The 14,821-nt window shown below is 46.6% G+C and overlaps 1 protein-coding gene across 2 annotated transcripts in view; it reads right to left on the bottom strand.

Moving 5' to 3' along the window:
- Positions 1-8,000, bottom strand: part of NAV2 (neuron navigator 2) — a 499,999-nt gene extending 491,999 nt beyond the window's left edge. For both annotated transcript variants that reach the window (XM_006865814.1, XM_006865815.1), the window contains exon 1: positions 7,383-8,000. In XM_006865814.1, coding sequence (XP_006865876.1) covers positions 7,383-7,637 — 255 coding nt within the window. In that variant the 5' untranslated portion in view covers positions 7,638-8,000. The remainder of the gene's footprint in view (positions 1-7,382) is intronic.
- Positions 8,001-14,821: the final 6,821 nt, after the last annotated feature.

The raw sequence follows: 14,821 nt of genomic DNA, 5'->3' as shown, positions 1-14,821 counted from the left end.
TAGAGGAGTTTCACACTTGCTATTTAAGAACCTTGACTTTGTAGCAAAAAGGATCTGGGTTCAAATTCTTGGTCCACCACTTATTAGCTGTGCTACTTGGAATAGTAGCTTCACCCCTTGGTTTCCTCAGAGGGTATCTTTCATTTGGATGGTTTGTAATTTAGTGCCTTGTTCATAATAACATCCATTTTCACAGAGTCCTGGTGTGGTGCTGTGGGTTAATGCGCTAGACTACAAGGTCAGTTTGAACCACTAGGTCGGTGGTTCAAGCTCACCATCAAGATAACTTTGAACCACAAGGTCGGTGGTTCTAGCTCACCAACTGCTCCTCGGAAACACTATACAGGGTCCCTATGAGTCGGAATCAATACGACGACACTTAACAGCAACATCCATCTTTACAATAACTCTTCAAAGACGATAGAGCAGGTATTATTTTACAGAGAAGGCAAAATGACGTTTACAAGGACAATGTGATTTGTTGAAGACCGTGCAGCAAAATGTCAAAGGAGAGTGAATGAAAGTTGCTGACTCTGAACTGTCATTTAGATTTCCCTTCTGGAAGTAACATCCACCTCATAGGAATGTTGTGAGGATTAACTGAAAGGACACCTGCATGGGGCTTTGCATGATGCCTGTGTGGAACCTGTGCTCAATCAGCCTCAGTTCCCATTAATATCATTACTGTGTACTGCAGCATGCTACCATATGTAACTCATTTTGTTCAAAGGTCCCAAAGGAACCCTAGGAGGTTCCTAGTTGGGCTCATAACTCTCTTGACCCAAGTCCCATTTCTGCTCTATCTTCTCCCATTCCACTTAGATGAGGGGACTGGACTAAGCTGAATTTCACTGAAGGTATTAAGGTTTCACTTGGAAGAAGAGGCAGAGCATTCTGGGGCTGTAGGACCATTGTCAGCAGAAAACAAGAGAGGGACTGTTTTTTCCTTGGGAAAAGGGGTACTAAGTCATGAATCATTCTTTTGGTTCTGTGTGGGCGACTTGAGGTTTCTGCAAAAAACTTTTGTGTCACTCGGTATTGTCTTGTGTGAACAAAGCACAAAAGTCTGACCAAGTTTTGTTCCCAATATCATGTGGCCCTTTCTGCCCAAGACATTCTAGGAACACATAGTCTGTCCCCTTGAACACTGTGACTAAGAGACAAAGTCACCATTGAAGTGTATCCTGTGGCTATGAAACACCACTGGGCAACTGGCCATGCCCTGGAGCACCTTAATGGCCAAACTGATGACAAAACTTAGTGTCCAGCTCCCATCACAGCCATGCTAGGCGCCAGGGAACAGCACTTTCCTTCTGCCTTCAGATCCATAACGACTCATTTTTGTTGTTGGGTGCCATCAAATTTATTTCAGGTGACATATGATAGAGAAGTGCTGTCCCCATAGGGTTCTCTAGGCTATAATCTTTACAGAAGCAGACCACCGGCTTTTTCTTCTGTGAAGTCTCTGGGTGGGCTCAAGCTGCCAACCTTTCAGTTAGGAGCTGAGCTTTTAACCATTGTGCCTCCTTTAAAGATCCATCACAAGGGTCAAATCAATGGGAACTATTCTTGGTCCTACCGTGGGTTGCACCATCAGACTGGCCAGTTCCACTCAACCATCTCCACAGTGCTGGCTCAGATTGGGTGTGCAAAGGAGGTTCCTTACACTGCTGGCTGGGTTGCAGAAGCCCCCTCAGCTTGACGGGTGTTACAGAAATGGCACCAAGTGTGGTGGTTTCCTTTAACAACTTAGGACATGACCTCCAGTAAGGTCTGGATAGTGCTCATAATTTACCCTTGCTCCCCAATTCTCTAATCAAATCCCTGCAATACTCCTGGATTTTACAATGCAAGCAAGCCATCTGTCCTGCCATGTAATCAACTGCCTACTTGGGAGGCAGTTAGGCAGAGTGGAAAGAACTTGGGCTTCCAGTGAGGCAGACCTGCTTTCGAAACCGGCCTCTGACCTTGGAGACTAACAACAGGCAATAACACATATCCCTGATGTGTGTGCCAAGCACTGTGCTCAGCAGAATTACCTGTGCTATCTCACTGACTCCTCACAGCCAACCTGTATGTATTACCAGTTCTCCTTTATAGATGAGAAAGTGAAGTCTAGAGATGTTATGTAACTTGTCCAAACCTGGATTCAAACCCAGGTCTGCCTCTCAATGAAGCTGAATCCACTGTGTAAAACTGTCTCCAAGTGATGACTTCCACAATTAACATGGCTGTTTGTGCCCCCAAATAAATGATGTGCATATAAACTCAGGAGCTCTGGTACCACAGTAGGTTACAAGTAGGGCTGCTAACTTCAAGGCCAGCAGTTTGCATCTACCAGGCACTTGACAGGAGAAAGATGAGGCTTTCTGCTCCTGTAAAGATGTGCTGCCTTGGTAACCGTCTATCGGGTCGCTATGAGCCAGAACTGACTCCACAGCACACCACCACCACCACCATCACCACCATCACCACCATCAACACATAAAATACACTCAGACTACCTGGCACATCACAGGTGCTCTATAAAGGCCCCTCTTCCCAAACAGAATTTCTGACTTTTAGCCAAAATCTTACTGGGCAGTTTGGCTTTTTCAGACTGGCTCAGAAACTTCACTAAGGCCGGATTAAAACACATCTCTCTCAAGGTGATAGCCCTCATGTCTTGTATATAAAGGAAATGCATGCATCATAGCCATGTGGTGCGTCAGTCTTGCTTCAAACAGGAAGAAAAGTGTAAGAAGTGGGGAAAAAAAACAGCAGTTCTGGAAACTAGAAACTGGACCGTAACTCACTTAGCCTTGTCTTTGATGTGCGTGCTTACATGTCTTCATTAAGTTGTTCCATGTGTAATATTTATACATGTCTGTATATTCACTTATATATACACATAGTCAGAAGTTGTTGTTATTGAGTGCCACCGAGTCGATTCTAACCCATAGCGACCCTGTATAGGGATTCTGAAGAGCAGCTGGTGAGCTTGAAGCTCTGACCTTGCAATTCAAATGGCTTTGCAGTGTGGTGCATTAACTCACAGCGCCACACCAGGACTCCAGAAGTAGATATATTTTTATACATAGAATAATAATAGGAGTCCTGGTGTGGTGCTGTGAGCTAATAGATCAGACTGTAAAGTCATTTTAACAGCAAGGTCGTCGGTGGTTCAAGCTCACCAGCTGCTCCTCGGAAACCCTATACAGGGTTGCTATGGGTCTGAATTGACTCAACGGCACTAACAACAACAACAACAACACACACATAATGACACCCTAAATAAGTTACTAGTGACACCCCTAATGTGTCTTTAGAAAATTAACTCATGGGATAAGCAATAATATACGGACTATAAACTGCTAACCTCAAGGTCAGCAGTTCGAAACTACCAATGGTTCCACGGGAGAAAGATGAGGCTTTTTGCTCCTGTAAAGATTTACAGCCTCGAAAACCCCGTGCAGGGTCACTATGAGTCGGAACCGACTCCACGATACTTAACAACAACAATAAGCATCCTTGCATGTTGGCAGATGACCATGCTGCCCATTCCCCTGCCCCCACCCCAAGAATGGAGAAAGGGATTAACACAATAGCAGAAAAATGTACTAATCAAATTCATAATCAACTTGATGATGGAGCAAGGTCTCTAATCAAAACACAGTGGGGCAACATTGCAACAGGTTGGACACTTGGAGCTGCACTCTCTTCCCAGAGGCCTTGTGCTTGCTGCTTTTAAACATCCAACACATCCACAGAGGATTTCAATCACTTCTAATTACTTTTTTTGAAGAAATGAGTTGTAAGCTGAGCACCAGGCCCTAAAAGCAGGAAGCAGTAAGTATTATATACATTTCTCCCCCTGCAACTGCTTCGTTAAAATAGTGGATAGCTTCCCCTCAAACAGCCCACAAGCATTCCTTATCTTAAGGGCGGCGAGGCAGGATTTCTGAGCTAACACAGAGCATGTCTCTTAAACAAATCTTTGTACATGGTCATCATTAATATAACATGTGAACAGAGTAGACGTTGTAAATGCTCATTTTGTGGGGAAGGCCCAGGTATTCCAGGATCAGGAAGGTAATTCAGGAGGGATATGCTACTGCAAAGCACTGTTTCCTCCACTGGGGGTCAAGACTCAGCGGTGGGTGTGGGGCAGATTCAAGGTGAAGCTCTTGGGGAGTGACAATGGGGTTGTACTAGCAGCTATTTGTTGATAAGTTCAGTCATTTAACACTTTATGGAGATGGGAAGCAGGGGTGAAGGGGCCGCCATTGGCTAAAGAACATTTTGCATAATAGCACTAGGTGTGTGAGCCACCTCCTTTCTCCTGTAACAACCATGTTGTTCAAGTTCACCAGGTACTCCCTAGAAACCATAGAAAGAGTTGCTATGAGTCGGAACTTAACAACAACAACAACAACGCTGATAATAATACCCACTTTCATTTCCTCACAACCACTTGCATATTTGTAATTCATGTCCACCAGGAAGCCAGCATGCAAATCCAGTCTTTTGACTGTAGTCAAAACTGTGACCTCCAGTCACAGTTTGTTTAAAGCCATTCAGCTTGTAGTGTTTTGTTATGGCAGCTATAGAAACAAACAGAGTTGTTAACCCTCTTTGTTGCCCCTCTCAGTAAAATGGGGATAACTCTTAACTTATAAAGATAATATGAGTCATTTAATAAAAATCCTTAGAACAAACCATGGCCCGTAGTACTATGTATTTAACATTACTACTTTACTAGATTGCTGGTGATACAGGAAATGGAGGTAGCACGCCTGCTTTTTGGGGGCTACATGAAGAGGAAATGAGGTCATATATGTAAAGAACTAGGTAGTATTTGTAAAGATGAAGGAACATAGTCTTGTCTTTCCCTCATCTTCCCCGTGTGGCTGGCACTGTACTAAGCACAGAGTGGATCTCTATAAATCCTTGTGGGCCAATTGACACTTCAGCAATTAGAGAGACGAATCCATGTAGTTTCTCACTTAGAGACTCTTAGGTCTAGGTTTAATGGGCCTGAACTTTTGGGTTAACAACACAAATGATTAACTTGATTATTATTTCTTATTTGCTAGACACTACACTCAACACTTCACAAAATCTTTGTGGTTGTTTGTGCCCATTTTTACAGATGGGAACACAGTGGATCAGAGATAATCAGCTAGGTTGGCAAATAGCAGAGACAGCACATCACCAATACTCATATGATTTTAAAGCTTGTGCTTTAACCACTGCACAAACAACCACCTGCTAAACATCCACTGAGTAAAAAGGGAGATCATGACCCTGAGACATCATTTGCCATTTAACTCATCATTTACTGAATATCCTCTAATGCTATGTATATCAGCTTTGGGGGCCCGAGAACTACCAGATTTCAAGGCTGAAGGCTGGAGTGGGCACCCTGTCAGTCAGAGTGGGGGTTATCTAAAGTAGGCAAAGTGTGATACCAGGATGGGGATGTGAGGAGGACAAGACTCAGCCCCTGCCACTGGAAAGAAGCCTGAGGAATCCTGCACACTGAGGAGAAGACAGACGGCAAAAACCAGGATAGTCCTTCGGTCAGTTCCCAAGACCCACTAAAGGCAAGAGACATGGAACTGGGAGAATTCTAGGAATTGTGGACCAAGGGTAAGGGAGATAATAGGAACATGCCAGCCCTTCAGAGGAGACTGACCAACTATCCTTCCAGAGCCAACTCTGATGATGTTAGTTAAATGGAGGGTCAGTTGGGCTATTTGGATATGAACAATCTTGACCTTTACTTTCCCTCTCATTCCTGACATCCTCCTCAGCATCTCGAGAGTGTGTGTCACATCCTGAGTCACCATTCCGGTCTCACATGCACCACCCACCCACCTCTGAAGCCAGCCACACCTCAGAGGATGACCGGGAACCCTGCCTGCAGCAGTGTACCCCAGCGTTCATTGCCATTTCAGAGCCCACTGGACAAGTGCTTGTGGCTTACAAAAGACAGCAGAGCACACAATTCTGTAGAGACAGGCCCCGGGAGCACTGGAGGAAATCTTCCTTCCTCTCACACGCCATCACTCAAGCCTGTCAGCTTCCAAAAATGTTTAGCAAGTGCAGCAGCAAGGGGCTTGCTTATCAATTTGGTGTGGGAACTTAATCTGCTTTGAGGGCCTTCTCCAGCCCAGAGTTCCAGAAGTCTGCTTACAATTAGCCTCCAGCTCCAGGCCCTCCACCAGCAAGGCTCGGAATGTGTTGAGCTCTAGCCTCGGATCAGAGAAAACTCCAGGATAAGGTAGAGGGAGACCGTGTCAGTAGAGACATGCATACCAGAAAGGCCAGCTGGTCTGTTGCCACTACTCAGACACCAGCCCCCTCTATCCCCAGCCCCCTCTTTGGCTTTCCCGCGTCGCGTCTCCTGACCGGGGACAGTCACATCCGTCAGGTCTCCCTGTCCCCAAAAGTCCCTGTCGAGCACCTGCCAAGAAAATACAACACATGCCCTCATTCCCTCCTACCAGAACCCGGAAAAAAGCAGCCGGGAGGGCAGGAGGCCAAGAGAACCCGATTGGCCCTTGCTGATTTCCTTAAAAGAGATTGCCTGGCCAGAGTCTGTAGCCCAGTCGAATTGGTGCTGCGGGATCTGTCTGGTAAGGTAGGAGTCATTATCTCCCTTCAAACCATTCCCCCCACCTCCCACCCCGTATACGCCCCCCCCCTTCACCTCGCAGCACCACGATCTACCACCCAGGAAGGAGGGGCTTAGCTGTCTCAGAATGGCGGCCACCCCCACCCCCACCGCCAGCCAAGACACTAGCAGTCTCCAGCTGCCTGTCAGCTGGTGTATGGATCCTTCCTGCGGCAGGCCCAGAATCCTGACAGCCTGGGGAGTGGGCAGGAGCAGGTCCACCGCCTCCCCTAGGCCCTCTTGCCTGAATCTTACAGGCAGGTTGCGGATGGAGGGAAAGGGAGAGGAAGGCGTCGAACCCAACGGGATAAGAGCAAGCCACCGGGCCTCAGACCATTCACCGGCAAGGACAGACCTCTGCGGAACTGACAGGCATACACACTGCCTTCTTGGAGTCAAGTCTGCAAACATGCAGGACCGGACCTTGTCAGTGGGGCACACATTTCTGGAGAACAGCCCGGCGGTGTCCACTAGAATGCAGCCACAGGCGTGGTCACGCCGCGGATCTCAAAAAGCTGTTCAGGCAAACCTAGAACACCAGAGCCACACCCACGGGCCGGCCCACTCTAGTCGGGCATCCCCAAACCTTTCGACTCTAAGGAAAGGGATCCCCTCCCCACCACAAGTAGCCCTTTCCCCAGTCTAGCTGTGCCATTCACCTGTCCACCCCCAAAGTATCCGTCCACCCTCGTGGATAAGTGCCCCAGCACGCAGCGCCTCTCACCTGGGTATCGAACCCGTTTTCCACCGAGCCGCTCTTCCGCAGAGGGAGCCCCTCCCCCGCGGGCTCCAGCCCCTGAGATTTCAGGGGGATCTGGCTCGGGTAGGAGGTCTTGCTCACCTCTACCTTGCTTCCCAACTTGAGGTAGCAGGGCTGGGGGCCGGCCCGGGCCGGGGGCACGTGCAGGATGGGCGCAGCGCTGTGCACCGGTTTGGGCAGTCCCGACTTCATTTTGGAGGCGACCAGGATGGCCGGCATCTTCTCCCGGGGCTTCGGTTTTCCCAGCACGTCCCTGGCAGCGGCGGCGGAAGCGACCGCTAAAGGCAGCGCGGGTGGCAGAGCAGGCGCCGGGCCTCCGCCCGCGAGGCGCCCACTATCAGAGGCAAAATACGAAAGTCCGGGGTAGGGGAACTCGGTGGAAGCAGGAGGACGTGCCTTCGGGGAGCCGGGATGAAAGCCGGGAACTGATGATTGAGCTCAGCAGACCCCACCTGGACTGATGCTGCAGCCGGGTTTCTTCACCCCCCTCCTGGGCAGATCGCTCAAGAGCTCTCGGTACTAAGGGGCTGCTGCCTCTGGCAATTTTCCTTCTGGGGAACCGAGGCGTGAATGCCCATATTATCTGGTCACTGCATGTCCGAAGTAAGGAGGTCCGTTTGGAAGGAGAGTGAGGCGGAAACGCACTCCTCTGCGGGTGTGAGCGGGCGAGTAAGGAGCCAGCAGCCGAGGAAGCAGAAGGAGGGCGTAACGAGTCCAAAACGCCTCCACCACAAGGTAGCTGCCACCCTGCTCGCTAGCACCGCAATGTCACCCGCGACGCAGAGGCGCGGGGAGAGCCCCCGAAAGGTCTCAGCGTGACAGTCAGTCACCACTGCCTAGAAGCCCCCCAGACAGACAGCACCTTAGCACCTGCGGATCTGCACATGCTCCGTGCGCTATAGCGCAGCAACGCTGTGGCCGTGGGGCGCGGACTCCGGGACGCGCGGCTGGCGGATAGGGTAAGGTTGCGCTCGCGAGCTGCAGCCGCGCTTCCCGGGAAGGCTGCGCTGGCTACGAGGCTCAGCGCAGGGAAGGACAAGCTGCTGCCGGAGCGGCTGCGGCGCGCGCTGACAGCCCCGGACGACCGGGGGCTCCCATTGGTCCGCGGCGCGCCAATCCGCGGCCGCGATTCTCCCTGCAAAGGGGGTGTGGCCTCAACTCCCGTGGCCACCGCGGAAACTCGGGCCGCGCCTGGCCGCAAGTACAAAGCGGGCTGGTGGCCGCTCTGCGGCACTGCTCTAGCCGCGCGCTTCCCGGAGGGTCAACACTCCCACGTCTCTGGAGCCGCCTTTTGAAAAATGCCTTTTCGAACGCAAACGCCCGCCTTGGGGCCCCGCGGGTACGACGCTGGGGAAGTGTGTTTGCGTTTTCAAATGGCTCAGGTCATCTTAACGGTTTGAGGCTTCCTGAGTCCCGCCCGGGCCTCGCTGCCCCCCAGCGCGCCTGGGTAGGGCCTCACCTCTCCCGCGTAAAGGACGCACGGGCGGTTTCACCTCCGTTCTGCCTGTTCTTCCAGGCGGACCCGGTGGGGGTGGGGGGCTCCCAATAGCTTCCTCTCCAGCTTTCAAAGCCTGCCCATTTCACTCAACTATTTGAAGTATTTATAGGCAAATACAATACCGAGGGAAGCTTCCCGCCCCGAAACAGCTCCTCCTCTCAACCTACTACAGATCTGTAATTAGAGTGGCTGAGGAAGCCTGGAGAAGGCTCCATGACCCCGGTCCAGCTCTACCAGGCTGTTTCATGTAGGAGCCCCTCCCCGCTCCTGTCTTGGACTCACTGGCCCCACAGGTCCCTCTGCTTTCATTCACCAGAGAATTTCGCCCCTCGTCTCAGTCGCTCAGGGTTCCTTGCTGAGTCAAACTATGTGAACATTGGAAAGAAATTGAGGGATGATCCAGGCAGTCCAGAACCCACAGGTTCCCAGCCTCGCGCCTTGTACAACTGCCTGGATTTGATTCAGACAAGTTCTCTAGCCTTATATGCATCCTTATAAAGTCTGGTTTTCATACATAGTAAGGGAGGTTTGAGTGCATTTATCCACTGTGCTGTTGTTTGGATTAAATGAGTTGTCAAGTGCCGTTGAGTTGGTTCCACCGTATAGCAATCCGATATAGGGTTTCCGAGGAGTGGCTGGTGAATTTGAACTGCCGACCTTGCGATTCAAACCTGCTTATCCCATAGAGTTATTACTTGATAATCTTTTAGTACCAGTGCCTGGTCATAGCAACTGTATAGGACAGAGTAGACCTGCCTCATAATTAGTAGCTTCGTGGTTATGAGTTGGTCTAGCATTTTGGACTACCCTCCGGTAAATTTCTAAGCTGGGAAACCCTATGCAGAATCTCTATGAGTCTGTATGGACTCCACGACGCACCACCACCAATCTTTATAGGGGCAGACTGCCAGACCTTTCTCCTATAGAGCAGCCAGTGGGTTCCAACAGAAGAAGGACCTTTCAGATAGCAGTCCAGTGCTTAACCATTGTGTCAGCAGGGTTCCATAGCCTTAGGAAATGATTACCCCTGTTTTAAAATCACTGATACTTTTTACCTAGTCACCTCTTATAAACTCTTTGCTTTTCTATCATCTATTAGATTAAGATTTTTACTGTATATCCACTCCATAGTCTGATTTACATTGTTGAAAGCCTTGATTTTTAATTATCCAGACCACAGGAAAATTCAAAGTGTAAAAAACCACCTCTGTAGCATTAAGCAGTGAAAAGTTGCCTTCTTATCGTGACTTGCTACCTCTCCCACCTTATCTCCCACCCATTCCATCTTGCACTTTTTACTCTAGCTAGACTCCAATGCACAGCCGGGTATATAAACCAGAGTCCTGGCTCATGGTGGTCAAGAGTTTGGCTGCTAACCAAAGTGTCCAGGTCAGAACTCACCATAGCAGAAGGATGTGGCAATCTGTTTCTGTAAAGATTTCAATCTTGAAAACCCTTTGGGGCAGTTCTATCCTGTCTCACAGGGTTACTGTTACTGTTGTTGTTGTTCAGTACTATTGCTATTGTTTGATGTTGATTTCCACTCATACCAGCCCCATGTGACAGAAAACTGGTTCTTTCTCCTGCAGAGCTAATGGGCGTGCTCCAACCATCACCTTTTCTGTTAGCAACCAAGTGCATAATCATTGCACTACCAGGGGACTTTAGACCCCAGACCTAGAAAGACAAAACTCTGAGGGTGAGCTCCAGCCATCTGTGTCTCAACAAGTGTGTAACTCAGTGATCCTCATGCAAACAAAGTCTGAGAACTTCTGTTCCAATGGGACCAGTTCCTAGAGAAGGACATTGTTGTTGTTGTTGTCAGGTGCCATCGAGTCGGAACCGACTCATAGCGACCCCATGCACAGCAGAACAAAACAATGTCCGATCCTGGGCCAACCTCACTATTGACGCCATCAATGACATTATGCTTGGTTAAAGTAATTATGCTTGGTTAAAGAGAAGGACATTATGCTTGGTTAAAGAGAAGGACATTATGCTTGGTTAAAGTAGGAGCGCAGTCAGCCGTAAAAAAAGAGAAGATTCTCATTGCGATGGAGTAACACAGTGGCTGCAACAGTGGGCCCAAGCACAGCAATGATTGTGAGGATGGTGCAGGACTGGGCAGTGTTTTTCTCAGTGTTGTGTGTAGAGTCATTATGAGTTGGAACCAATTCAACAGTACCTAACAACAGCAAATGAATATATCAGATACTTAGTGCTCTTGCAGGATGTCTTAAACCTTACTGTGCACAAGAATCACTAGGGATAGTTTCAAAATACAGATTCTGAGTCAGTAGGCCTGGAATGAGGCTGAGTTTCTGCATTCTCCAGGATGTCCATGCTGGTGGTCTGTAGATGACCACCTTTGAGGGGTCATCTTTGAATAAGTAGTACAGTTAATCCAGAGGCAGCAAAAGGATTTCATTGGTGGTTAACTGACAGTAACTTTCTGTTGAACTGTGCTGACAAGCAGCTATCTAGCTTAATAGGTAATAGCTGCCCGATGAATCAATAATGTCTGCCCTGGGCGCAGAACCCCACATATCTGTTACTTTGTTGTACAGTAGTGCCTTGCACGTAGCTGTGATGCTGGAAGCTAGGCCAGTGGTGTTTCAATTACCAGCAGAGTCTCCCCTAGTAGACAGGATTAAGAGGAGCTTTCAGGCTTAGACTAGGAAGTAGGAATAAGCAGTCCAATTCTGCGGGATTAGCCACTGAGCAGTGAAACATTGTCTAATATAGTGCCAGAAGATGGTTGTAAGGCATTCAGAAAACAGCTGGGGAAGAGCTGCCACCTCAAAAATAAACTTGACCTAATGATGTGGATGGAGCAAAGCTTTGGGGGCCTTCATTTGCTGATGAGGCATGACACAAAATGAGAAGAAATAACTGCAAATGTCCATTAAACATCAGAACCTGGAATGTACAAAGTATGAACCCAGGAAAATTGCAACTTGTCAAAAGTGAAATGGATCAAATAAAATGGATATCCTAGGTACTGGTGGGATAAAAGGAACTAGTATTGGTCATTTTGAATCAAACTATCATATGTTCACTATGCCGGAAATGAGAAATTCCAGGGATGCTGATCTATCTTGAAGTTCAATGGTATCTATGATAGGTGAATATCTATATGCCTACAAGGAAGCCCAGCTAACACAGTTATTAAATTTTTGCACAAACCATGAAAACCAATGAAGAAACTGAAGAATTTTACTAATTTCTTCAGTCTACAATTGATCAAACATGCATTGATAATTACTGGTGATTGGAATGTGAACATTGGAAACAAAGAAGGGGAATTAGTAGTTGGAATATATGGTGTTGGTGATAAAAATGAGATTTCATGATAGAATTTTGTAAGACCAATGACTTCTTTATTGCCAATACTTTTTTTTTAACAACATAAAAGGTGACTATACACATAGACCTTTCCAGATAGAATACACAGGAATCAAATTGACTATATCTGTGGGAATAGACCACGGAGACACTCAATATCCTGAGCCAGAACAAGGCCAGGGGCTGAAGGTGGAATGGACTGTCAACTGCTCCTATGCAAGTTCAGGTTGAAGCTCAAGAAAATTAAAACTAGTCCACAAGAGCCAAAATATGTTCATAAGTATAACACCTGAATTTAGAGACCATCTCAAGAACAGATTTGACTCATTGAACACTAATGACCAGAGACCAGAGGAGTTGTGGGATGACATCAAAAACACATACGTGAAGAAAGCAAAAGGTCATTTAAACATCAAGAAAGAAAGAAAAGATCAAAGTGGGTGTCAAAAGAGACTCTGGAATTTGCTCTTGAATTTAGAGTAGCTACGATGCAAGATAATGCACTGGACCCCCAAGGTCAATTTGACCACAAGGTATGTGGTTCAAACCCACCAGCCACTGCTCAAAAACCCTTCACAGGATTGCTATGAGTTGGAACTGACTCGATGACATTTAACAACAAGAAGAGCAAAGAAAATGGAAGAAAGAATGGAGTAAAAGAGCAGAACAGAGTATTTCAAAGGGCAGCTTGAGAAGACAAAGTCAAGTATTATAATTAAATGTGCAAAGACCTGGAGTTAGAAAACCAGAAGGGAAAAATATGATATGCATTTCTCAAGCTGAAAGAAGTGAAGAAAAAATCCAAGCCTCACACTGCAATATTAAAGTATTCTATGAGCAAAATATTGAACAATGCAGGAAACATCAAAAGAAGATGGAAGGAATATACAGAGTCACTTTACCAAAAAGAATTACCTGACATCTAACCATTCTAGGATGTAGTTTATGATTAAGAACCAATCTTGAAGGAAGGAAGGAAGGACATCCATCTGCACTGAAGGCATTGGTGAAAAACAAGTCTCCAGGAATTGACAGATATGTTGAAATGTTTCAACAAACAGATAAAGTGCTGGAAGCACTCACTAGTCTATGCCAAGAAATTTGGAAGAAAGCTACATGGCCAACCAACTGGAAGAGATCCTTATGTGTGCCTAATCCAAAGAAAAGTGACCCAATGGAATGTGGAAACTATCAAGCAATATTATTAATATCACCTACAAGTAAAATTTTGCTGAAGATAATTTAAAAATGGTTGCAGCCGTACATCAGGGAACTGCCACAAATTCAAACTGGATTCAAAAGAGAATGTGGAACAATGCTGATATCAGATGTTGGCTGAAAGTAGAGAATGCCAGAAAGATGTTTCATTGTTATTTTTTGTTGACTATGCAAAGGCTTTCAACTATGTGGATCGTAACAAACTATGGGCAGCACGGCAAATCATGAGAATTCCAAAACACTTTAATTACGCTGTTGAGAAATCTATACATACACCAAGAGGCAATTGTTTGAACAGAACAAGGGAGATGCATGGTTTAAAATTAGGTGTGCATCAGGATTGTATCCTTTCATCATACTTATTCAATGAGCATGCTAAGCAAATAATCTGAGAAGCTGGACTAAATGAAGAAGAATGCAACAGCAAGATCGGAGGAAGATTCGTTAACAATCTGCAATATGCAGATGACACAACCTTCCTTGCTGAAAGCAAAGAGGACTTGAGACACTTGCAGATGAAGATCAAAGACTACAGCCTTCAGAATGGATTATAACTCAGTGAAAAGAGAAGGAAATTCCTAAAAACTGAACTAATAAACAATATCTTGAAAATATTGAACTTGTCAAGAATTTCAGTTTACTTGGATCCACAAACAGTGCCCATGGAAACAGCAGCCAAGAAATCAAATGACATATTGCATTGGACAAATCTACTACAAAAGACCTCTTTAAAGTGCTAAAGAGCAAAGATGTCAGTTTGGACTAAGGTGTGCTTAACACAAGTCCTTGAATTTTCAGTCTCCTCATATTCATGTGAAAGCTGAAAAAGTGAATAAGGAAGACTGAAAGTGAATAAGGAAGACTGAAGAATATTGAAAGTATCATGGACTGCCAGAATAAAAAACAAATCTGTCTTAGAAGTAAAACCAGAATGCTCCTTGTATACAAAGATGGTAAGACTTCTCATGTACTTTGGACATGTTGTCAGGAGGGATCAGTCTGTGGAAAAGTATACCATGCTTGGCAAGCAGTCATTGTTGTTGTTAGGTGCCATCAAGTCAGTACCAACTCATAGCAACCCTATGCTCAACAGAACGAAACACTGCCCACTCCTGTATCAATCCTCACAATCGTTGCTACATTGGAGCTCATTGATGCTGCCACCGTTGGGGTCTTCCTCTTTTTCTCCAACCCTCCACTTTATCAAACATGATATCCTTTTCCAGAGACTGGTCCCTCCTGGTAACATGTCCGAAGTATGAGAAATGAAGTCTGGCTATCCAGGGAGCATTCTGGCTTTGCTTCTTACAACAGATTGTTTTGTTCTTTTGGCAGTCCATGG

The sequence above is a fragment of the Chrysochloris asiatica genome, unplaced genomic scaffold (assembly GCF_000296735.1).
Source record: "Chrysochloris asiatica unplaced genomic scaffold, ChrAsi1.0 scaffold00083, whole genome shotgun sequence".
NCBI classification, from domain to species: Eukaryota; Metazoa; Chordata; class Mammalia; order Afrosoricida; family Chrysochloridae; genus Chrysochloris; species Chrysochloris asiatica.
The sequence above is the reverse complement of the archived record's forward strand: the minus strand, read 5'-3'. Positions and strand labels throughout refer to the sequence as shown.